The sequence below is a fragment of the Sardina pilchardus genome, chromosome 22 (genome assembly GCF_963854185.1).
Source record: "Sardina pilchardus chromosome 22, fSarPil1.1, whole genome shotgun sequence".
Taxonomy (NCBI): Eukaryota; Metazoa; Chordata; class Actinopteri; order Clupeiformes; family Clupeidae; genus Sardina; species Sardina pilchardus.
Genome location: NC_085015.1, coordinates 20718703 through 20742487, shown reverse-complemented (window position 1 = coordinate 20742487; position 23785 = coordinate 20718703). Strand labels below are relative to the sequence as shown.

General features: G+C 39.6%; 4 protein-coding genes across 6 annotated transcripts in view; 2 read left to right on the top strand and 2 right to left on the bottom strand.

Moving 5' to 3' along the window:
* The window catches only part of LOC134070338 (protein bicaudal C homolog 1-like), a 78476-nt gene extending 76042 nt beyond the window's left edge, over window positions 1-2434 (bottom strand). For both annotated transcript variants that reach the window (XM_062526655.1, XM_062526656.1), the window contains exon 1: window positions 2169-2434. In XM_062526655.1, coding sequence (XP_062382639.1) covers window positions 2169-2361 — 193 coding nt within the window. In that variant the 5' untranslated portion in view covers window positions 2362-2434. The remainder of the gene's footprint in view (window positions 1-2168) is intronic.
* Window positions 2435-3167: 733 nt separating this feature from the next.
* On the top strand, window positions 3168-6658 carry zgc:171971 (uncharacterized protein LOC569690 homolog). Of its 2 annotated transcripts, none has more exons than XM_062526023.1 (9): window positions 3168-3389; window positions 3785-3962; window positions 4152-4198; window positions 4284-4429; window positions 4518-4642; window positions 4828-4927; window positions 5297-5514; window positions 5828-5980; window positions 6335-6658. In XM_062526023.1, exons 2-9 carry the CDS (start codon window positions 3786-3788, stop codon window positions 6482-6484), a joined length of 1116 nt encoding a protein of 371 aa, XP_062382007.1. In that variant the 5' UTR covers window positions 3168-3389; window position 3785; the 3' UTR covers window positions 6485-6658. The 2 variants fall into 2 exon arrangements, with proteins under 2 accessions (XP_062382007.1, XP_062382006.1); XM_062526022.1 differs by having other exon boundaries at window positions 3775-3962.
* Window positions 6659-7181: 523 nt separating this feature from the next.
* On the bottom strand, window positions 7182-14226 carry tfam (transcription factor A, mitochondrial). The gene is made up of 7 exons (XM_062526024.1): window positions 14014-14226; window positions 13464-13591; window positions 13047-13117; window positions 11455-11592; window positions 9674-9769; window positions 9238-9294; window positions 7182-7452 (listed from the first exon to the last, which is right to left on the bottom strand). Exons 1-7 carry the CDS (start codon window positions 14094-14096, stop codon window positions 7306-7308), a joined length of 720 nt encoding a protein of 239 aa, XP_062382008.1. The 5' UTR covers window positions 14097-14226; the 3' UTR covers window positions 7182-7305.
* A 282-nt stretch (window positions 14227-14508) lies between these two features.
* On the top strand, window positions 14509-20900 carry ube2d1b (ubiquitin-conjugating enzyme E2D 1b). Its single transcript, XM_062526402.1, has 7 exons — window positions 14509-14695; window positions 16542-16605; window positions 16721-16752; window positions 16932-17009; window positions 18521-18626; window positions 19790-19883; window positions 20354-20900. The coding sequence occupies exons 1-7, from the start codon at window positions 14672-14674 to the stop codon at window positions 20397-20399; spliced, it is 444 nt and encodes a 147-aa protein (XP_062382386.1). The 5' UTR covers window positions 14509-14671; the 3' UTR covers window positions 20400-20900.
* Window positions 20901-23785: the final 2885 nt, after the last annotated feature.

Genomic DNA, 23785 nt, shown 5'->3' with positions numbered 1-23785 from the left:
ATCTGGCCCAGAGCCGGCAAGGACCCGTTTCAGAATCAACTGGCTATTTGGGTCGGTATCATGACCTCTAGGGAAATCCCTATAATCCAGACTCAGAAATAACACTGATACATAAAAAGATAACACTATCGCTCAAATGCCAGAGGTGATATGACAACGTGGTGTCTTTCTGGATTGCAGCCAATCCATAATCCAAACTAAACTCCCTGTGCTTTGTCAACACTATCTCTAATTCGATCAGCATAAGGCTTCATTGTGCTCGCTTAGCCTAGAGGCGGGCACAGTACAGAGCTGTGCCATAGGCAACTCTGCATGAGATGAGATAGCAAGCCAGCCGGGCACACACTGATGCCAAGCACAGGGGCACACACATAGATTGGGCTTAAGTCTTGACAGATTGCTAACGTTGGGGCAATGATACATCTCAATGGAAAAGCTTAATGGCTTATAATGGTTATTCACACTTTCTGTGTAGGTGCAGTCATCTATTATCCTATTTTTTACACATGAGTGGAGTATAGGCTTGTGATCCCCATACTGATCTATTTTTAAGGTATGTCTGGCTATATGATTATGATTATTTGCATGCCAGGTGGAAAACAGAATCTCACTTCATTGCAGATTGAAAGAATGTAATTACTATTTAATAACCATACTGAAACATGCAAAATTAGCAATGAGCGATTATGGCAATTCTTTTTTTTTTGTTTTGCACATCAGTGGTGTACAGCAGAAATGACTCTTCTACCTCCAATACCATGACTGTCAATTGTCAATGTGAATGTCTCTGATAACACACCAGCAATATCATGGGGGTCTAAGCGGCATCTTGCTGTAGTTAGCTGCTCATGATAAGGACAAAAATTGCCGGATGAGAGGAATCTGCATTTCAGACTATTTAATTTCTGAAGTTAGTTCCTGACCTGAACCAATCTCCTAATGACTTTTTAAACTATTGCATTGATCATTGCTTGACTGCGGCCCAGTGGTTTTGGCACACCGACCACAAATAGCACTTTTAAAACTCCTTGGGAATTCCCCCTGGGGTCTGAGGACCTCACAGAAAATAGAAGACAACAACAGAAGTATAGTACAACTTTCACAAATCAGAGAATTCTGAGAACATTAACTCATTTACTAACAACCAGAGTGGAGAGGGGCTTGACTTCCCCGCAGTGATCCACCCAGAGCAAGGAGACTCTTAAAGGAATGTGAAGTTCTAAATACTGCCAAAAGAAAATTACGACAGAGCTTGACACACTTTACGTATGCGTTGTGCGTCCCTTGTGAAACAGCATAAAGACTCCTTTGCTGCGTAATTGCAATTGCATTAAGCAGGCCTGTGGTCCAAAGCTATGCAATGGGCTCTCTTAACATACCTCAAGCTAAGCCAATGCAATAACAGATGAAAGAAAGAAAGACAAAGAAAGAAAGAAAGAAAGAAAAAAAGAAAGAAAGAGAGAAAGAAAGAAAGAAAGAAAATGGTTGAGTTGGTGTCTGTCTACTAAGCTATTCACATAGGCCCCAGCCTTGGATATAATAATGGTACAGTGGAAATGTGCCGATTTCAGTCAGTGTTGCCCGCGTTGTGGATAGACACATAAAGATACACTGTAGAGAATGCTGAGGAGTGGGTCATCAGGGAGAGATGTAGTCAGTTGATGATGTACCACTATGGAAAAGGAGATCTACACACTGATCCCTATCGTTACCATGCATTTCCTATGTCGATTTGTAATGGAAATTATAAACTGATTCTGAATAGCCTGCTGTATTTTTTACATGAGCATGGAACTACAAATTGACTCTTAAAAACTGTCCATAGCCTGACTGAGCTCTATTTTGATGTTACCTACCATACGGTTAACAGCTTGAATAGCCGAGTCAAGAGTCATTGTAAACTAGTTGGCTACATTTACGTAGCCTATAAATAAAGAAAATATCAAATTAAATAGGCTATGTAAAATTTTCAAAATATTAAGAGCAAACGTAGCCTTCCAATTGTATCACTTAATTGCAAAATGTTTTTAACTTCTGTATACCAAATCTATCTGCCTAAAACGTAGTATACAAACTTTTGGTCGATGTTGTCATTGTGTTTTGTACACATTTTTTTCACAACAGTAGCAGACGGGGGTTTTTTTTTCGATTAAGAGGATTGGGTTTACCTAATAACATGATCTCCAGTTTCTTACGGTCCACTCGGAATCTCTCCTCAGTCCACTCCGGGTCTGGCGGGACAGGGGGCCCACCGGTGTCATCCTCTGAGACGGGGAGAGGGGAGTCAGTGCTGCGCTCGCTGTTGGAGCCCGGGTCGGACTGTTGGAGGTATCCGCTCAAGGAATCGCATTGAGCGGCCATGGCTTCAACAATGCACCGCTCTTGCCACAGAGCCACGCACTGTGTTCCAGAACTTCCAAAACTTAACTTCTAGTCAAACTCATCCCTCCTTGGTCTTGCTGAAGAATAACCGTCAGTCATTGTGTGGACCGTATTTATTTCAACTAAACTGTTGCCTTTTCTTCTTCAGCAAAGCACCGCCCTTACGCTGGCTGCATCCAAGTTGGACCAGAGGAGCATGTTTGCAAACTTCCAAGTTCGTGCGTGCGTTTTAAGCTACAGTAAACCCTCCCACAAATACATAGCGAGCGACCACGCCGTAGAGATGCATTGCCCTAAGTATAATTGAACACATTGACTTTTTTTTAAAAAAGAAATGAAGAAGGCACGTGGCACATGTGTCTTGTACAATGGACAATCCAATTATAGGCCACCCTGGATCCAAAACCCGTAACTGAAAGCTCAGTTATTTGAATATATTTCAAATGTTAACGGTCACCCATTATCATGACGGTTAAAGTTAAGGTTTCAGAAGAGAACTAGTAAATGCAGAGTAGGCTAAAGTATAAATTGGTTCTGTCCTCATGACCGCAAAGCCATGCGTAATGTAGGCTATAATGATAATAAGAAAGGCCTATGCATCAATAGACCTATTATGTTGTTACAGATCAATATGGCTTTCGACTAGATTTTAGGCAGAAAAATCAGAGAATTTTAACATTTTTGAATATCATTGACCATCATGACCACAGAGGGGAGTATACATTTTTTTTTATTGGTAAATGCTGCCACCCCATGGTTTCGCAGGAGAAAAGAAAACCAAATAAGTAGCTCTGAAGGGGGACATATTTTGTTCTTTGAAAAATTGGCATGAGTCCTAGAACTGTATTTCTGTAACAAAAACACCATTACAAACCAGCATTGCGACTTTGTTAGGCAGTGAGACTCTGACGGGTGAGATCACGTGACCGGAGTAAGTGGTTTCAATGTTACAATCAGCTGAGACAGGACTGCTACACGATAACTCTTTATGGGTGAAAAGACAATAGGTGAGATGGCGATTTCGTCTTCCGAGTGCGTCTGCATACAGTTATTGCCTGAATACTATATCAACCTAGCCATATACGGGTTTGTACTTGTGTAAATTACCGAGTCGATGCGCAAAACCGGTGTATAACCACAACAAAATGGAGGGTTGTGTATTGGACGCTGCGCAGTTGACAGTTCTGCGCGCGTACGTTTGTTTACGGATGTTTGTTTACATGTTTATTATCACTTTGATTAAACGTTTTAAACGAATATAATTGGTCGTTTTAATACCCTACCCCCAGCGTTATTTTATGTAGCCTATATGGTAGACTTCCTCAATTTTCATCAGACAATGGATAGGCTGCATAACGTTATAGAGTTTTTCTGACTTGGTTCGTTTGTGAGTGTTTTTCAGAATGACGGACACCGGTGAGGGCGATTCCGTGGCTAACCCGGGAGCCTCAAATCCTAGACCGTCCTCCTTCGCGCTCGGCAAGGGAGCCTTGGCCGGACGCATATCACTGAACTCGCCTCCTCCGGGCAGGCTCACCTCTCTGCGGTCCAGAGACCTCACACTAGGCGGCTTTAAAAAGGTCACCAGTCCCCTTGCTCTTCCCGAGCCTTTGCTGGGAACATAGGCAAAAGCTAAATGAAAACAAAAGCCTACTACAAATCTTCTGTCAACACTTTATGATGTATGATATGTGTAACGTCTCTAATGCAAAGCTATAACGACTGTTGAACAACACATTCCAATCAGATTTATATTATTGCTTTCACAGAAAACCTTTGTGCCCAATGTCCATTCTGTCAGGAAAAGCAAAGATGAGTATGTACTGTAGGCTGTCTTAACTATAATGGTTCACCAAGCCAGTATGCCTGCCTGTATAACATGTCCTGTAATTTGTCCAAAGACTTAGAGAGGAGACACGCACACCACCTAAAAAGGAGAAGCGAGAGGACAGACAGAGAGAATCCAGGCGGAGAAGAGAGCGACCTCAGGTCATACAGTCACACTCCATTTTTGAACAAGGTCCTGCTGACACTATTAGGAAAACAGGTAAGACATTATTACAAATGTCTTCACAAATACACACATTTTCTTTTGTTGCTGAGTGGTGGTATGGTGGTATCTTCCTCTCACCCAGGCAGCTGGGGCAGCACGGACCTAAGTGACTGTGGACCCTCACTCGTCGCAAAATGTGTGAAAAAGGAAAAGAAAGTGACACAGGAAGACGAAAGTGAGATTTTACAAAAACTACAACGCGATGATGTAAGTCTTATAATAACAGATAAGCCCCTTACTACGGCACAGTGTCATCGTGTGCTGTGGAAATAGATAGGCTGTGTTAAAACAATGTTATTACATACTTATTACTTGAATTGAAACAAAGTCTTATAATGGCATGTAAGTTTGCATGCACAATAACATTTCTGTATCAATATATTTTCCCCTAGTTTTTAGATGACCCTGGCCTTAAGAACGACGAGCGACAGAGGCCTATCCAACTTCCACTGTATCAGTCAAGCAGTTTCCTACTGGAGTCGTCAGCCTCTTGTAAGTTCACTTGATAGCACAGCTTTTGACATGAAACAACACTTGCATGGTTCCATCTGATTGTGTAGTCCAGTAAGAATTACAGCTAGACTTTATCAAGACCCGGGTTCACATTTCATCAGTGGTAATTTCCTGATCTCACCCCATCTCTGTCTCCTACTCACTTCCTGTCACTTCACAGTGCTATGTGGATAAAGTTCAACAGATCTGTACTCTGCATAAATATGTACGGTTTTCTCAAAGACATATCATGTAAATGATCCACTGTATGGTTTGAAGTTTTCCTTTTGTGGTAGAGATGAGACAACTTGAGTAAGTGTTATACCCTTCAGAGGAAGCTATTTCATACAATGCATGTGGCTATCCCAGCTACAGAAAGAAGAGCCCCAGTGGGACTGGGATGTGTGGGTCCTCAGCAGCCAGCTGTGGGGGAACTCTTTCAAAAGCTCAGCCTCTCTGACCAGGAGGAACTGCTGTTTATTCAGCTTCCCGACGCCATCCCAGGCCAACCAGCATCAACAAGCACCGAGACATCAGCTAAAAAGGACAAGCCTGATGATAAGAATCCCAATAAATTAAGAACACAGGTAAAGTATGTGAGAGGGGTATTCCAAAGCTGGGGTCACAACATCAATTCGGAGTGGTATGGCCTAATGGTAAAGTCCTTAAAAGAAGAGCTGTATGGCATTGCTTTTGGGCTTTTATTAGGTTTACTACTTCATCTGAGTTATTATATCCACATTTGTCACTGAATCATCTTCAACTTGTATGCATGTTTACTAAACATCAGCATGCGTCACCTTTGCTTCTATGCCCATATTTACGAGCCACACACACACACACCCACACACGTTTACGCAAGTGTAAACATCTCTTGTCACAATCTGTTGCCATCCTCAGGAGCCCACGGGAAAAGAGAGTGCACCTGTTCTAGCAGATTTCTCAGAAGGCCTGATTGGCAAACTGCAGATCCGGAAGTCTGGTAAAGTGCAGCTGGTGTTGGGAGACATCAAACTGGACGTATCTGAGGGAGCAGCATTCTCCTTCCTCCAGGTACTCACCATCTGAGTGTCAAACGCACACAAACACTTGTCAGCAGATATCAAAAAGGCCTTTTATCTAGGAAAGAGTGGTTATAAAGTTATATAGGTTTTTTGACTGACTTCAGTGCATTTCTTCTCAGATATAAGATATTTGTGTCAAATAGCTTGTGAGTCACATCTGACACAGAACATACAGAACACAGAATCCCGAAAAAGTGGTTGAGAGCTACTCATGGTCAACCTAACCGCTTTTTTTCTCGAGTTTCTCTTAGAGTTGTCTTAGTCTTGGACTAGTCTTAATCTTCGTGTACACAGGAACCTGACCTTGAACGTGCGCTGTTAACACTGATCTCTGTGTCCACAGCAACTAGTGTCGGTGCGTCTCTCCGATGGCCTCACGGGGGACATGAGTGTGCTGGGTAACGTCCAGCACAAGTTGGTGTGCTCGCCGGACTTCCAGACTCTCCTCCAGGGGGTCAAGCGACCCTCCGGCTCCTGCTCGGGAAAGTCCTGATCTTGACACAGCTTGCCGAACACACCGCTATTTTTAAACCCATTTCATGTAAATAGACTATTTAAAGCGAATGTTTTGTACTTATGTGCTTGAACATCTGTAAAAAGATAATGGCATGTTATTTTTTTATTTAGAAAACATACGTTTATTGAATAAAGATGTAGAATACAAAAACATGGTTCTACTTAGTCTATAAGCATGCTAAGCAATAACATTTGATTACGCATGATAAACTACAAGGGGTCGTAACTCGTTTAAAGCTGGATTCCTCAATGAAGCCTTTTCAAGGGAGGTTTCAATGTTGAAGCTGAATCAATTTGGTCGAGTTTCTGTAGCCTTATGTCAATCAGCATATCAGGTGTTTCAGTCCTTCCATAGCAGAGTTCATTTTTTCATTGACAGCCGGTTAACATGGCCACATCACATGATATCAAAACAAACAAGATGAATTATCGGGCAACATCAAGCCTCCAAAGTATGCAAATTCAATGAACATTGAATTTGGGATGTTTTTAGTTTGAAGTTGAAACATCACACCAACCATGAAAGCCAGAAGTGAACCAAAACGGAATATAACAAATCATTAACTCACAGCTTTATGTGTGAATGATAGGGGGAGATTATTTCACAGTTTTGAGTAGTTTCATGCCTTCAACACTATGCGTAAACCGCTACAATGACACAACAGAGAATTCCCTTTCCTGTGACACGTTTTTATTCAGGACGGAGGGTCAGTCAACACTTTCAGAGGTCTTCTTTATTCCTTTTTGTCGCGGCCGTATTTTCCTTTGTAGCTGCTGGTGTCTTTCTGGCTGCCTTTTTTACTTTGTGTCTTTAGACCCGGTCTTCCTGGGCTTGTTCTTCAACCTGATCAGGTCATACCTGCCAATCTCCGCCATGTGCTTCTCCCAAATCTTTAACTCATTAAGGTAACGCACTTTGTCGTCCTGTGAAAGCTGCACATACGCCTGGACAGGGGTGTTGAGAAGAGTGATTAGAGAGAGACTGATCATCATTATGACAAACTGCTCAAACAAGACAGTATCTAGCAGAGTTGTCAGTTCATGTCAACTTGTTGCAATTAAAGGAGTCATAGAACGCATTTTTTGACCATTACAAATTGATCTTTGAGCCTAAATAATGTCATATGTAAATTTGTGGGGCTGAAAACGCCCCAAGAGCACTGCTAGATCGCCTAATACAAGGTCATAAATAAGCCTTGCAATGAAACAGTTTGTTTTTCCCGCCCACTCAGCAAGTTCATGAATATTCAAATGAGATGCGCGCTGATTGGTCTATTGCCCGATATGTCCTGAAAGTTGATTGGCTCAATCCACCGGTCTGAAGCTAGAGCAAAGTGAAACTACGTTTACTGCTGGTAAATAAAGCCAAAGTCTTTGATAAAGCTATCAACAATGGATTTAAATAAGGAATACAGCCGTACATGTATAAACCGAGTCAGAAGAAGGTTCTGACGAAGATGAAGTGCAGCAGATTCCCCAACAGAATGAATGTGTTAGATTGGTAAGTTTTATCAGTACATTTCTTAGTATAGTAACTCTCCAAAGTTAGCTGTAATAACGCTAGCATTACAACGTCTCTGCCATAGACCACATATCTAGATACTAGCATCGTAAGAGCAGTTTAACAAGAATTATTAATCGAAGGTATGCAAATGAGAGGGGGTGTATCTAAAGGGGGATGGGCGCCTATTACGTCTTATCTGAGCTCTGTTCAGATTGGAGCATTTCAACATGGCTGTTTCTATTTCCCAATTTGCATACGAAAGCAGGCAGGGGACGCGGTAAAGTCTTCGGTGTTGTCCTTTGGACACTGCTCACAGCCTAAATTCAACAGGAACAAGGTGAATGTGGTTTTGAATTCTAGGACTCCTTTAAGCAATGTCAATGTCAGGCTAGTGCAAGTCAACGGTTTCATAAGCCTGCCATTAAAAACAGTCTTATACACTCCACAGAATACCGGAGACAACATGTCAGACTCATGGACAGTAGATGAGATGTACAGTACATGTCTCTGTTGATAGAATAATGTTAGAAATAAAACTAACCTTGGATCGCATTGCAACAGGAATACTTAGTCTGCTGTAGTTTGCAGTAGGTATAGGCTAAAGCAGAGGCGGACTGATATTACCTAGGTCTCCCGACTGGAGTGCATGCAGTATGCTACCCTTTTTACATGTAGGGCACTACTACTAACCGGAGCAAGGTCAAATTCCGCTGCTGAGAAACTAGTCCCTCACAATATAATCCGATCATTGAAATGCAAGGCTAGTTTTTTTCTAATATTATTCTACCGACACAGACATCTACATCGATAGTCTGATGTTATAATTTATTTGTCTCGGGTGTTCTGTGGAGTGTGTAAGACTATTTTAGTGGCAGGATTAAGAACCATTGACTTGCGCTAACCTAGCACCGGCGAACCCTCCAAGTAGATGGACTGGATGAAATGCGCTGAAAACGGTCCCCACTGACTTATAGCACACAGGTTAAGTTGGAAATGAAGCCCCATGTCTAAAATTCCAAACTATTCCTTTAAAGCCTACCTTACACTGACAGACTTTGACAAGATTTGGGAAAGATTCTTGAAAGACTGCAGTCTTTTAACTAATGGCCCTCATTCAAGCTTTACTCAAAAGACTACAATCTTTCAAGAATCTTTCCCAAATCTTGTCAAAGTCTGTCAGTGTAAGGTACTGTAGGCTTAAGGTGAAACTTGACAACCAGACTCACCTGCTTCTGTGAATCGTTTAAGTTTTTCCAGTCTTTCACCAGCGATGCCATTTTTTCCTGAGAACAAAAAGTATGTTACTTCATTTGGTTATCAATGTATCAATAAACAAGACGGTCCTTGAAGTTTCAACAAGTCGGTTTGGCCAACCTGACATTTACACAATCACAAATATATCTCTGTAAGAAGTAGTGTTCAATAATCACACCACACATATTCTTTTCATTAAGTCCCATACTCTTTTTGTCAGTTTACTTCCTGTTCAGATTAAGACCTTTAACATAAAGCTCTTCTCAGGCATTAGAATGATGAAGGGCTGGCAGTTTCTCCAGGAAAACATGGTTACTACATGAAACCAATATAAAGTCCACTATATATATATATACACATGTATATAAAAAATACATTAATTATTGTGATGGTGTTTCAGACCATTACCGGACTTGTAGCTCCCCGTGCCCTTTCGTAATGCTCCGACATAAAAATGTTGAAGCCTGATCTGTGTCCTTTGGGTTTTCCCAGACTATTCAGCTCCTAGAGGGGAAGAGAAATGATAACCGCTCATATGCAATCACAGTGGCCCTGTTTTCACATGTGGATAGTTCCTTAACCCTATGAGCCCTAAGCTGTTTTAAGGGCATTTTCACTACCTCTAGTTAGAAGCATTTATCCTGGTCATTGTAAGTGCCATTCACACATGCTACATATTGTTTTTTTCAGCACAGTCTAGGCTATCCAGATCTGCCACAATATCATGTATAAATACTTGCATTGATTTGATTTAGATTTTTAAATAATAAAAATTTGAAAAGCGTACTATACAAATTCTTACATTTTGACATGTATCTCACCACAGCAAGCTCACATCTCGACGAAACTTGCATGATTGTGTAGGCCTGACTGTCTTGAAAATGGCAATATGAGAACCATGGTGGAGGTATACTTTGGGGCTGAGCAATTTACAGAAATATGTGGTGTGTGCCTTCCAGAAATAAATGGCAATTTTTATTTAGTGATGAAAAAATGACTTTTTGGCACTTTTTGCACTCCATATTTGTGACACTAGCTGATCTGACATGACTTGTTTGCGGTAGCACACATGACGTGCACAGATGATGATTCTCTATAATATTTGTTTTACTGCATTGCAATGAACAAAGTAAAGGCAAAAAGTGTTTATTTGTCAAACAAATTTGGATGCAATATGAGTCTTGAATTGGATACCATACAGGAGTTTGCTAGGATCTCAAAACCGTGTTATGAACGTGACTTGCCATAGAGAAACACATGATAACGTTGGATTATGAACATGCTATTATGCCACACAAAAACACGAGGTAAGTGGAGCTAAATGAAGTTATTATTTTGCTGTCACTTCGTCTGTTTTATGGTCTAGAAGGTTGTATTTGGTATCTGTGGATAGCTCTAGCTCTCCTCTTTCATCTGACATGCGTGCCATATCTTTTTGATCGCGATTTCACGAGGAAATCAAACGAGAGTAAAGGTAGCCAAAGTTATATGACATTATTATTTGTTTGTAACTTCGTCTGATTTTATAATACGAAATGATCGATGTATTTGGTATCAATGCAAAGCTCTGCTTCTCCTCTTTCATTTGATATGTGTGTCATGTCTGTGCGATGCGTGGTCCGCGAGTATTTCAAGCGAGAGTTCTGGATGCGCCGGTGAAGGCAGAGCAATATAGACTGTAAATATGATATACTTTGATTTAACTTCATGATTTTATTTTATTTTCATACATGATCGTACAGACAAGTGTCTAGTATCGTTGGAAAGCCCCGGTTCTGCTCTTTCCTGCAATATAAGTCTCATCTCGCTGTGACTTATAATAGCGGAGCAATGTAACAAAGAAAATGTGTGTGTTTTTTGGCGCACTTTGCGTCCGTCGGGCTCATAGGGTTAAGAGTCTCAAGTTTGTCTTTGTACTAGCAACTCCAAAATGTCTTAAGTTTCCTATTGCTATGTTCACCCTCATGGTCTGGACAGTGCAATGTTTTTGCTGTGAACAGGAGTATCACAAAAATAGTATCTCAGAGTTCCACACCATAGGCTACATGTGGAGAAGTTAAGTTTCAGGTTGTCATTTGATTGTTACCAACTATAGCTATACCATTCTATAATGACGAATTAGTTAGTATTTTTTACATATACTAAAGTTGCAGCAATAGAGCATGACAGAGGTTGGGGTGGGGACTCACCCTATGCTTCCGGATGGACTTTCTTTTGGCCATTTTCTGTCTCATCTCCTCTTTGATAGCTGCAGACTGTTCTGGTGTCAGTTGGGCCATGGTCTTTTTGTACTGGATCAGCTCAGACCGATATGCCTCCTCAAAGGGCTACGAGGCAAAAATTTCCAGAGAACGTTAAGAATGATCTGTAGAGCATAGTAATAACATGACTTGGGTAATAATACAAAAAATTAAACATTGCTCAGTAAACAATACCATAGACATTTTGTGCAGATGTAAGGAGATTTTGTTCCTATAGTGATGTCAAATGTCAAAATGATGTGGTTGTGGTGTAGATGGACAGGTATTGATGCAAGGGCTATATAGGCTGGGGCCACATAGAAACAATCTATGTTAAACCAAAGCGCTTTAAAATTAAACTAGTGATTTACTACTAAAAATAATAGGCCACAGAAATTATAAAATAAAAAGAGTAAAAGGAATAAAATAAGAGAATTAAAATAAAGTACAATACTAAAGGCAAATCAAATATTAGTAACAAATAGACTTAATATGGTCAATGGTGGGATTACGCAAAATTATTCCAGAACCAAGATGCAACAACAAAAAAGGCCCAGTTCCATTTGATTTTGAGGTGTGAGGGGGGGACCAGAGGTTACGTTAAATTGTGTGGTTTCACGTGAAGTTGTCCGGGAGGAAAAGAAAGCTGCAAGTAAGCAGCTGTTTTGATGTCAAGCAATGGCATCATGCCTGTTGTTAAGCTCACATAATGCCAGCTACGAAACGTTACCTATCCAATGGGAATACTCCAGACTCTGGCAATTCTCCGGTACTGCGTTTGTGTAGCATTACTAGACTGTTCGCAATGTGTGCGCCAGAGTGCGCAACTTCACTGAATTAATGAACGGAGCTAAACCATTCAGAACATTAAAAAACAGTGTATTTCCCTAGAAACCGATGCAATTTAGTAGTCAGGACATATGGTTTATGCTCTTGTTTCTTTGTTCAAGTTAAAACTTACTCTTGCTAGAATGGAATGTGTTAATCCCATATATAGGTGTATATAGGGATATATATATATATAGCATTTAATTATTCAATTCTACTGCTTAAGTCCTACTGCTATGCTAAGGCCATCAATGTACAGCTGCTTGAAATGCTGAAAGACACAATAGGCTTCCTGAAAAACAAACACTTGCAATACAGGGGATGCTCTAAATAATCTATAGAAAGACTATCTAATAGACTTTGAAACTGTTAGTGCACATCAGCGAGCGACTAAAACACAATTCCTTCAATAGGCTTTAGCCTTCTGTCTAATCGACATACAGTGTCTTTCATATCCATTTTAAATCTTTGAGTGATAGCATTAGTAATCATATGCATGTGACAAATAAACATCCTTGCATCCTTGCGTGAAGTTAAACTGGTGACACATATTCGTATGGACCCACAGAAAATTGGGCTCATGACCCAATCTGCCTATGTAGATACAGTACGTACTTTGCATTTCACTACACTATGGGAAGTGAATTGGATTTTAATTGGATTTTTAATTGGATTGTCAAAATATGTTAGTTCTCAAACAAAAGACAACTTACTCGTTTTTGATTAGGTGAAAGCTCATTCCATCGCTCTGCAATCTTTTTGGTGGCCTCAAGCATTTTGAAACCTGAAATCAACAAAGTTGTGCATGTCTTAGAAACTGATTTCACTGTAAATCCTCTATAAACATTTTTTTTACATCCAAAATACTCCCGTCTTATTATTCAAAGAGCATGTATTACAAAGGGCTAAATGGTTCAATAACACCTACCATTTTTGTAGAGCTGTAGTGAGTATTTTCACTGGATTTTGATATTTGTGATTTGATATGTCTTGATCATTGGTGACTATATGCATGTATTACTCAAAGCAATGAGCAATGCATGCACTACTATAATCCAAACATCACAACAATCCACACTTTACCAGACCTGCGCTGGCATCCTATACACGGCACGCAGACGTGGTTTTACCTGGATACATTTGCTTTACTCGAGGCATCTGCTCTTTCACATATCGGGCGTACGATGTTGTTGGTCTTTTGGGTCGACCATCAGAAGTCGTGCTAAAAGGCGTAGCTGCTGTTATTGCACATGTGCACCTAAAAAAAACAAAAAACAAAAATGTATCTCGCAACCTACACGTCAAAACTTCTAGACATTCCACGACCTCAATCAAGCGTGACATACAACGCATTACCTATAGCAAAATACTATGTCTACATTTTCCATACATTCTTAATTCTAGGGCTGACAACGAAAGATAGTAGACAGAGAAGTGCACTGCAGAATGTCTCGGGCAAATGCCAGCCACAGTAACGTTAGCATGTCAAGTTCACACATTTGATAACAGGACTAACATTAGCCACACTGTATTCACTTGACGCATACAGCAGAGTCAAGTTAAAGCTTGCTATACAATAGCAAAGGGATGCGCTGGAATAACAAAGACAACAGTATCAATCTCTTAATCTACCTACCTCCTAACTTTTAACCTTCTTAGTTAGCTAGGCGGCTAACTTACCTTGCAAGAGATGCAGTTGAAAGCAGACCAAACGATTTTGTCAAAATGTTGATACTCGCTGCCATTATGCTTAGGGGAGCCATTTCAGTAGATAACGCAAGACACCTCAATGCAAATGGAAAAAGTAATACGAAGACAGAAATCAAACTTTATCTAAAATGTTACGATTTTGCGTTAGGCTAACCATGCACGCCATATGCACGCACAGAAAATGCGCCTTCAGAGCACGAATGCATCATGGGAAATGTCATTTATTTTTACCTAAAAGAAATAATAATAGTAGCTATGTCATTCACAACTGTACTTTCGCTATCTGGACATGAGCTCAGTGCATTTTTTTGTTTTTGTCATTTCATGGACAGGCTTTAATTTCTAATCGTTGTTCCTTTGAACCGTCGACGAACAGAGAAATATAGATAAGAGATTTTATTGTTCAATTTGTTCTGTGAGAAGATGACTTTTACTTTGACACATTCAGTTAGCAGAAGCTAGCCTGCGTTGGAGTATCTCCGTGCTCCGTGCGGGTGTACTAGCCTATCAGTATCCACTGTTCACTGGTTCCTCAGACACTCAGGGATACAGAAAGTATTGTGCACCTTACAAGCAATAAGATCTAATATCTATCGACAGGATTGAAAGACGGTACAATAACGATACCATGGCTCTAAAAAGAATACAAAAGGTACGTAATAAACTGGTTAATACAGACATTAAAAAGTCAGATCATAGATTGCTGAATACTCTTCCCTAGCTAGGGCTAGGTAACCATAGCGTTGGTTAATCAGACAAACTTTGTTGGATATCTGCGTACATTGTGATTCTGTTTGATTGTTATTACCAAACTCACTGTTCACGGTAGACTCGTCTGGCTAGACTTTGATTAACTCCAGTTGAATGATTTACTTTTCATATTTAACTTTCAAATGCTAACGGTAGCTCATTGACAGTAACAGGCTATAGTTAACAGTAAACGGCGAAAGGGCTAGCTGCTACTGTTAGCTCGTCGTTGTAGCGTAATTCAGTGGGCTGTTATCTTTAGAATTTCACTATACCATCATTGTTGACTGTTAAGACACATTTTGCAGTGGCATGAATATGTGTCTGTTATTGAATCATACAAGGTAAGTCGTAGTCTACAACGACTAACGCTAGCTTTCCGAACAATTGTTTTAAGTTTATACAAATGTAACGTTAACGACACGACTGGCCAGTGAAGTGATGGCTAAATTAGCTAGCTATCGATGCTTTATGTGGGGATTGTATCACCGTTTGTCTGTTAACACTTGTACAGTTAAAATGCGGATTGTGTAGTGTTTGATATGTATGGTAGTTTGGATAATTCATTCAGTTATTTTCACGATATATCTTAGTGTAGATGTTAGTCTTGGCTGGCTAGTTAATTTTTGGTAGTAGCCGCTAGTTAGCTAGCGGCTACTAGGTATGCACTGGTAGCTAACGTTAGCTAAACAACAAGAAGTTGGCATGTAATGGTTTGCTCTTTATGTTCATTCAGTTCCTCATTTGAGTTGGCAGTGGGTAATTATTTCAAGGCTATCACACCTGTACAATTTTTAGCAATTGACACTTGATCTAGGTCGGTAGATACCTTGGTAAGTTTTAGAAATGGTCAGGTTTAGCAAGCTAACGAACGTTAGCAATTTGATGGTAACACTATCGTTAGTTAGCTTACAATAAAGCAAACGAATAGTCACGTCCATCTTTGTTTAACTACCCTGAATGGTGAGCCCAAAAACATTCTGGAAAGAATAATACGCATAGCTAGCTCGTTAAACGTTTGTCCTCTGTGTTGTGGTCTATTGCTGTGTCGCATTGTGTTAATTATGCACATTGTTCACTTTGTTTGGCGAATCACTGCTTAGCTAGCAAGTCAGCTAGTTAGATTTCACTTGCGAATGTGTTTGATTGAACAAGATAGCTAACAGAACAGGCCTAACAGGCCGATTGTGGTCAATATGTTGCATACACCTACATAGGTATAGTTCCGCTGCTGTATCAAAGTGACCAGAGTGATCTAGAGTTAAGAAGTATGAAGGTTTTTTCCAGGATTGCAGCTTCAATACGGCTCACTAGCTTGATTAGTAAATTTGGAATCCAATACAGAACTTGTTGAACTTGCTCTGTGCTTGATAATCACTTTTGATGTCAAAGAGGAAACGTAACTGCAAAAATGTCGAATTACTCGAATGCGATGTAAGTTTACTGTGATCCTGCTGTCAGAGTATTCTGGAAAATGATTTTTGAACACTGAATAACGTTCAGAGATGTGCTGCATTGATCAAGCTCTTTTTTTTACTGCTACCTTATAAACCACTGGATACATTAAGCTTAGAATCCTCTATTGTGCTCTTTGAATGGGTAGCATTTGTCATTGAACAATACTGCACTTGTCACAATTTCATTTTGTGGAATGCTCTCCCTTGTGAAAGGTGAATTCAGACTAATATATATTTTTGAGTCCTTTAAACCTGTCTTCAGCTTTTGTTTTTGTCTGTCTAATTCCCCTGTAGGAGCTCCATGATCTTCAAAGGGACCCCCCTGCCCAGTGTTCAGCTGGACCTGTTGGAGAGGACAGTACGTACAGAAGCCGTCTTGTGGTGCTCGTGTCATCTTTGCTGGTTGTGAATACATTGTTTCTTTCGTCTGTCTTTGTTTGTTTATTCAGAAATATTTTCTTTTGTTTTTGCAGTGTTCCACTGGCAAGCTACAATCATGGGCCCTGTGAGTACTATTGGGCTTAAACATTCAGAGTTTGGTTGCTTCTTCTCACTACAGCGCTTTAGTTTGTATACACATATTTATACCTTTTGTCAATGCAACATATAGGGCTGACAAAATGAAATGTGTACATTTTTAAATATGCAGTTATTATATTGACATACTTTTGTTTATTATTACAGAGTGACAGTCCATACCAAGGAGGTGTCTTCTTTCTCACAATCCACTTTCCTACAGATTATCCTTTCAAACCACCAAAGGTAAATATCATTTGCATCTATTATTTGTAATCATCATTGTTTTATTGTGAATGAATCAATGCGTTTTATTCAAAATAAAGAAAAATCTCATTTTGACCCATGCAACAAACAAAAATATCATCCTTCATTAGTGTGAAGAATAGGCAACCAAGGATTTTGAAAAGCTGGCTCAGAAAGTGTAATTTGATGTTAATGCAAACTATACAGTATGTTAGTGTCTACATCATATTGAGCATATCTTGAAGTCAGATTAAAAATAGGAACAGTTGGCTGACTGCAGATCCCTGCCCCTGCTGAGAATCCTTAGATATGATGACTCTCCAGCTTGCAGGACAATTTACACACACACACACACACACACACACACACACACACACACACACACACACGCACACTTAATTCTTTGTTTTCCACGATCCAAATGTTGCTGAAAAGGAGTATCTAATAACTGTAAAGTTTAACACCATGATGTGCACATTAGGTGACACCTGCGTTTCCAGATAAAGAGGCTACCAGTTATAGCTGACACAGAACAGTACTTTGTCAATTCTTTAGACTTTTTCTTGGAGAGTCCACAAATCTGTAGGCCACGCGCACATACATCCAAAGATTAATGCAATGGTTTTACATTTGTGTTCAGTTAATTAAGGCATTGTTCAGTGGTTGATATTCTAATAGGTTTAAGGCAGGTGTCCATGTAGGCAGCAAATGAACAACGAATTTCCAGAACTATTTCAGATTTGTTGGTGTCATTCATTAATTCATACACAAGATAACAATACCCTATACTGGTAGATCACCAATGCGTTGGTCAGTTTAAGAAACTGTGGTGTTGTTGGGAACTGAATACTTATTATAAAAAAACAGTTAACATTTTAATTTTCCTTTTTTATGTGGTAATAATGGTATCATACATAAACAATAGGCTATTGTGGCAACTAAAGAACAACCAATTTACAGAACTATAACAGATTTACAGATTTGTTGGTGTCATTCATTAATTCATGCTAAATCTCTCTCTCTATCACACACACACACACACACACACACACACACACACACACACACTATAATAATAGCCTCTACTGGTACTGTAGATCACCAATGCTTTGGTCAGTTGTGCTGTTGTTGGGAACTGAATACTTATTATAAAAAACAATACATTTTAATTTTCCTGTTTATGTGGTAATAATGGTATCATACATAAAAGATTATCAAGGCTATTGTGGGAAAGATCTGCATTTATTTGTTTAGCAGATATTTTATCCAAAATGACCGATATGCAGAGTTTGTGTGCTCTGTAAACTGAGGGTATGTGCCATTGCGCCTATAGAAGTCATATTTCATCTTAACATATTCATTGGTTTTTATAAACACTGAATAATGTTGAGAACTGCAAGTAAATGGTGGTGTCAGAATTCCTGTGATTTACAACCTGATAATTAATGCAGCTGTCCTCTCCTCCAACCACAGAAGTCGTAATTAATCTTGCACTCAATCATCTCTCCCAGGTTGCTTTCACCACAAAAATATATCACCCAAACATCAACAGTAATGGCAGTATCTGTTTGGATATCTTACGATCACAGTGGTCTCCTGCTCTAACGGTATCAAAAGGTAAGGATGTAAACATATCAAAACACATATTTCTGCACAATTCTCTTGAATATTCTTGGAATATGCTTGGAATTTTTATTTCTGTGTGACCTTGTTGTCATGCTCTTCTAGTTTAGCATTTCTGGACAGAATGACTGACGGATACATGTGACTGTGGTCCTTTTTCTAAAACTAGTCCCTACCCACTCCCCCCTCGGTTACAGAGTGCACTCGAGTGGGAATCACCCTTGCGGCTATTTAAGTTCCTTTGATTAGCGTGTAGGGTATAATACCGCTCTTAGATTTGGGATGAACTTACTTTCCTTAGTGGGAACAGGTTCTGACATAACCATGGATTTGTTTACAGGTGCACTCACATTTGTATGAAGCATTCTCCATGACGTTTACATTTGCATTCATTCACTTGGCAGATGCGTTTATCCAAAGCGACTTGCAGCAATATAATAACATTTAAGCTACAGCAATAGAATAACATTTAAGCTACAGCAATAGAATAACATTCAATCGATAGCAATAGAATAACATTTAATCGACAGCAATAGAATAACATTTAATCGACAGCAATAGTATAACATTTAATCGACAGCAATAGGCGAAAACGATAGAATATTAAACATGTAATCGACAGCAATAGAATACCATTTAATCGACAGCAATAGGCGAAAACGATAGAATATTAAACATGTAATCGACAGCAATAGAATACCATTTAATCGACAGCAATAGGCGAAAACGATAGAATATTAAACATGTAATCGACAGCAATAGAATACCATTTAATCGACAGCAATAGGCGAAAACGATAGAATATTAAACATGTAATCGACAGTAATAGAATACCATTTAAGCGACAGTGCAGAGGAGACAAAAGCTAGGGATTCCCAGTGCATCTGTCAATACTAGTACTAGAGGATATGACACACACCCTCAACAAGTCACCATCGGCAATTCGCAAACGGAGTGCAAGTGGCTGGGGCGATGGCAAAGAGACTAGTTTGGGAAAGGGCCGTTGTCAGATAACCATAAGATCTCATAGATGCATGTGTTTATTTATGCACAATTGGCAGATCAAGTAGGACTTTGACATACCTACCTACCCATTCACTGAATGACTATTTGTTTCGTTACACCTTGTCTGATTGGCTTTGTGTCTGTTGTTGCAGTTCTGTTGTCCATATGTTCTTTGCTTTGTGACCCGAACCCTGATGATCCTTTAGTGCCAGACATTGCACACATCTACAAATCAGACAAAGAAAAGTGAGTATGTCTTCATGGAAATATGACATTAATCATGGTGACCGTACACCCAACATGCCATTTGATTACCATACAAGGTGTTTAAGCTACTCCGTGTCAGTGTATACCAGTCCTGTAAGGCACAATCCATTTGTTGTTGTCCTGCCATCATTAGTTTAAGTGCCTAAGTGTTTTTTGTATTGTGAGATGAGGGTGCTAAAATGAAATGAGCTGGACATGCCTTCAAGGATGTTGTTGTCCTCATTTTCTATGGAATCCTAATGACATGAGATCCATGGAATGTGATTGCTCAGCATGGTAAAAGAAAGCATGAAGGTCAACGGTGCACTCGGCATGCTGACCTAAGTGTGGGCAAAGGTGTATTTTTTTATGAGAAGATTAATTAATTTGAAGCTGATACACTGCTTATCAAAATGTTTAGTTAAAGGTAGCACCTGCTTAATAATATCCTTGTTATTTATTTATTTCAGATACAACAGACTAGCAAGGGAGTGGACCCAAAAGTATGCAATGTGAAACAAACAAACAAACAAAAAAAACTTTACAGAACTGGCCATTTTTGAGTCACAAACCACTGTAAATTCCTAGTATCTTAAGAAAAAAAAAAAAACTTAGGCGATATTATTAAAAACACATCATACTGTTAACATTTACCAACTGACATGACCATTTCTAGAGCATAGGAGTTAGGTTTTACGGGTGGAGCACGGACCATAACGGAGGCAGTTTTTGTGGACATGCACGCGACGTGCATTTCGCTCCCCTTTCCACCCTTTTTTGGGCACTTTTTCTCTTTTTTTCTTCATTTTGTAAATCTTATTTAAGAGAATTGAGGCATGGCGTTTTGGTGAGGTGACCAAGTAAAGAGGGAAATTAAGGACTTAAAAATATTGTATTTTTCATTTTTTTGTTTTGTTTTTAGTTGATCTTCATTTTCATTTAGAGATTTTTATTGTATAGTGTAAAGACTATACTGAATCTATTTTTATTATTTTGCATTAAATATCGATTTTAAAAGTTGTGGTCCTTTTTTGTCTTTCCTGCACAAAATAAATAAATAAGTGCATATATTTCTCCCAAACTGACCTAACTTTAAAACACCACTTTATGATAACTATTATTCTGTATGCACAGAGATTTGTGTATTGTTTGATGTTTAAATTAGCTGGTATGCAGGTTCAGGTTGAAGCTGCTTTATTTGTACCCATGGGTAAGCAACACAGGCTCTTGACACACATTATCCATATTTTTTACCTGAAGAAGACTCCTGTCCATGTCTATTTTTGACCTGTAGACCCATGTACTGTTTAACCTACAGAACAATTTAATACCCACCCTCACTACCCAAACTCAGTTTGAAGTCTGTGTCTAGCGAATGCTATATATGCAATCCTCAAAGCACCTTTTCTTTTTAACAGCACAACTCACTCGGAGATGTGAAGTAAGTGGATTAGTCCACTGGGGGGCAGCACTATATAACTAGTGGACTTCCAACCTGTTGTCAAAGTATTCAGTTGCTGTGACTCACCCAATACAATCTGGACTCCTTTTAATTATTCAGATTCTCCAGCCCCTGCTTTTGGTTGCATAGAGAAGGTGTATTAATGAGAGGTATGAAGGAAGAATAACTTACTATGAATAGAATAGGCACCATGCACTTGTTCACAACAGATAGTAAAACACTAAATGACAATTGTTTGTCTTTTGTAACTTTAGATTTGCACAACTTTGCTTTCACAGTTTGGCCATACTCTTAAAAGGGAAATTCCACCATTTGGAGAATTACTCTTTTTCCATCTCCCCTTGAGTTAAACAATTGATTTTTACATTTCTCCAGTTCACCCAGCTGTTCTTTGAGTCTGGCTATACCACTTTTAGTTCCAGCCTAGCATAGATCATTGAATCTGATTAGACCATTAGCTTCTCGCCTGCTAGCATCACCTTTAAAAGTGACTGATTTCCGGCAATTTTCCTATTGAAAACCTGTTTCCTCTCAAGTTAGAAAGTGGAATAAGACCAACAGAAAATGAAACGTAGCGATTTTCTAGGCTGATTTAACATGGAACTATACTCACATTCAGGCGTATTAATCCAGTCACTAACCAATTTGTCTGCTGCAGCTCAACCTTTTCAGGTTGAGGACTATTTTCAGATGCTGCATGATATCATTGTGCTGCTCTGCCCATGGTGTTCCTTGATTATTACGCTGGAAATGAGAGTAGGCAATAGTTCTATGTCAGCGTAGAAATTTGCCACGTTTAATTTTCAGTTGGTCTTATATTACACTTGCTAACTTGAAAGGAGACAAGTTATAAATGGGAAAATTACCGGAAATCTTACTCGCTCTTAAACGTGATGCTTGCGGGTAATGGTCTAATCACATTCAATGAGCTATGCTAGGCTGGAGCTAAACGTGGTATCACCAGACTCAGAGAAGTGCTGGATGATCTGGAGAAAGGTAATAATCAATTGTTCAATTCTAGTGGAGATGGAAAATGAGTGTAATTCCCCAAACGGTGGACTATCCCTTTAAGGTTCCTTCTGTAGCCTAGTGACACTATTTTGAAAAAGTGAATAATGTAACATTGCCAACAGGCATAGTGTAGCCTAGGGTTATGTTGGACAGTTCTGCATGCTGGCTATAATTTGGCGGATACAAGACTATCCATTAGAAAGTGATTGGTAAGACAGCTCCCACAGGGATGCTTTTTTCCATCACCTCACTCTGTCATACACACACTGCAAGACTAACAGGTAGGCTACACAGAAAATAGAGGATTTAATGGCTTATAGGCTACTAGTATAAATACTACTACAAATATACTGCCACAATAAATACTGCTACATTATATATTACTACAATAAATACTACTCCCAGAGAATGAGTGTGCAGAAGTTTTTGGTATTAGTCAAAATGTAAACAAAAACAGACCAAGGACCAACAGAAGCATTATGTAAAATGAATCACATGTAACTCGGGTCCTAAAATTGCCTACCAGTATGCTGTAAACTTAAGCAATAAGCCCAGAGGCCGTAATTTACACACTGATTTTAGAACAGCTAAGGGGCGTCATATACACACACTGCAAGACTTGCAGGTACACAGAAAATAGAGGATTTAATGGCTTATAGGCTGCAGGATGAAATACATGGTGCTGGAAAAACACGAAGTGAAAATGAAATACTCTGAAGAGAGCCGTACACACCAGATAGACTGCAGACAAACAACCAACGGAGCTGTAAACACCTCACGGCAATACACCTGCACCTTGAGTGAGGCCAGTAGCCACACAGAGACAGTGCGGATGCCATTTACAGTTGGCCTTTACAAAGACCACCACTCCATTTGACACGATGAAAGACACAGTGTAGTGAGCAGCGCCGAGCCAGAGAAGCTACTTCACTTCAGATGGTACACTCCAGTGCCCTTATTAAAAAAAACATTTTTTTCCATACAAAGAATAGGCACCTGTGAGTAATCATATGCCCAATTAGCTTCTTTTTTACATTTCGGGCACATTGTGTGTGACCGTCCCCTATTTTTATGTAACTAAAGTGGTCACGTCGTGTTTTGTGTGTGTGTCACCTCAGTTGATGGCTGTCAGAAGTGCTGCTCACTAGGGGCAATTTGACCTTTGAAAACACCATGTTAGATTAAAACGCAGGCGTATTGAAGACAGACGGGAGGAGAGAGGAGAGGAAAGGCGACAGTGTCAGTTAGAGCAGTGGTTGGTAGGCTTCCTTCCCCCTGAGGAGGAGTTATCCACAGAGAATGAAATGCCAGATACAGACCTGTATGCATCATTACCATAATAATGAATGACCAGAAGGGGCAGAGACTGTAATTTAATTGCATGATTTGGCTCTTCTGGGAGGCAAGGACAGCCTTGAGGAGTTACCAG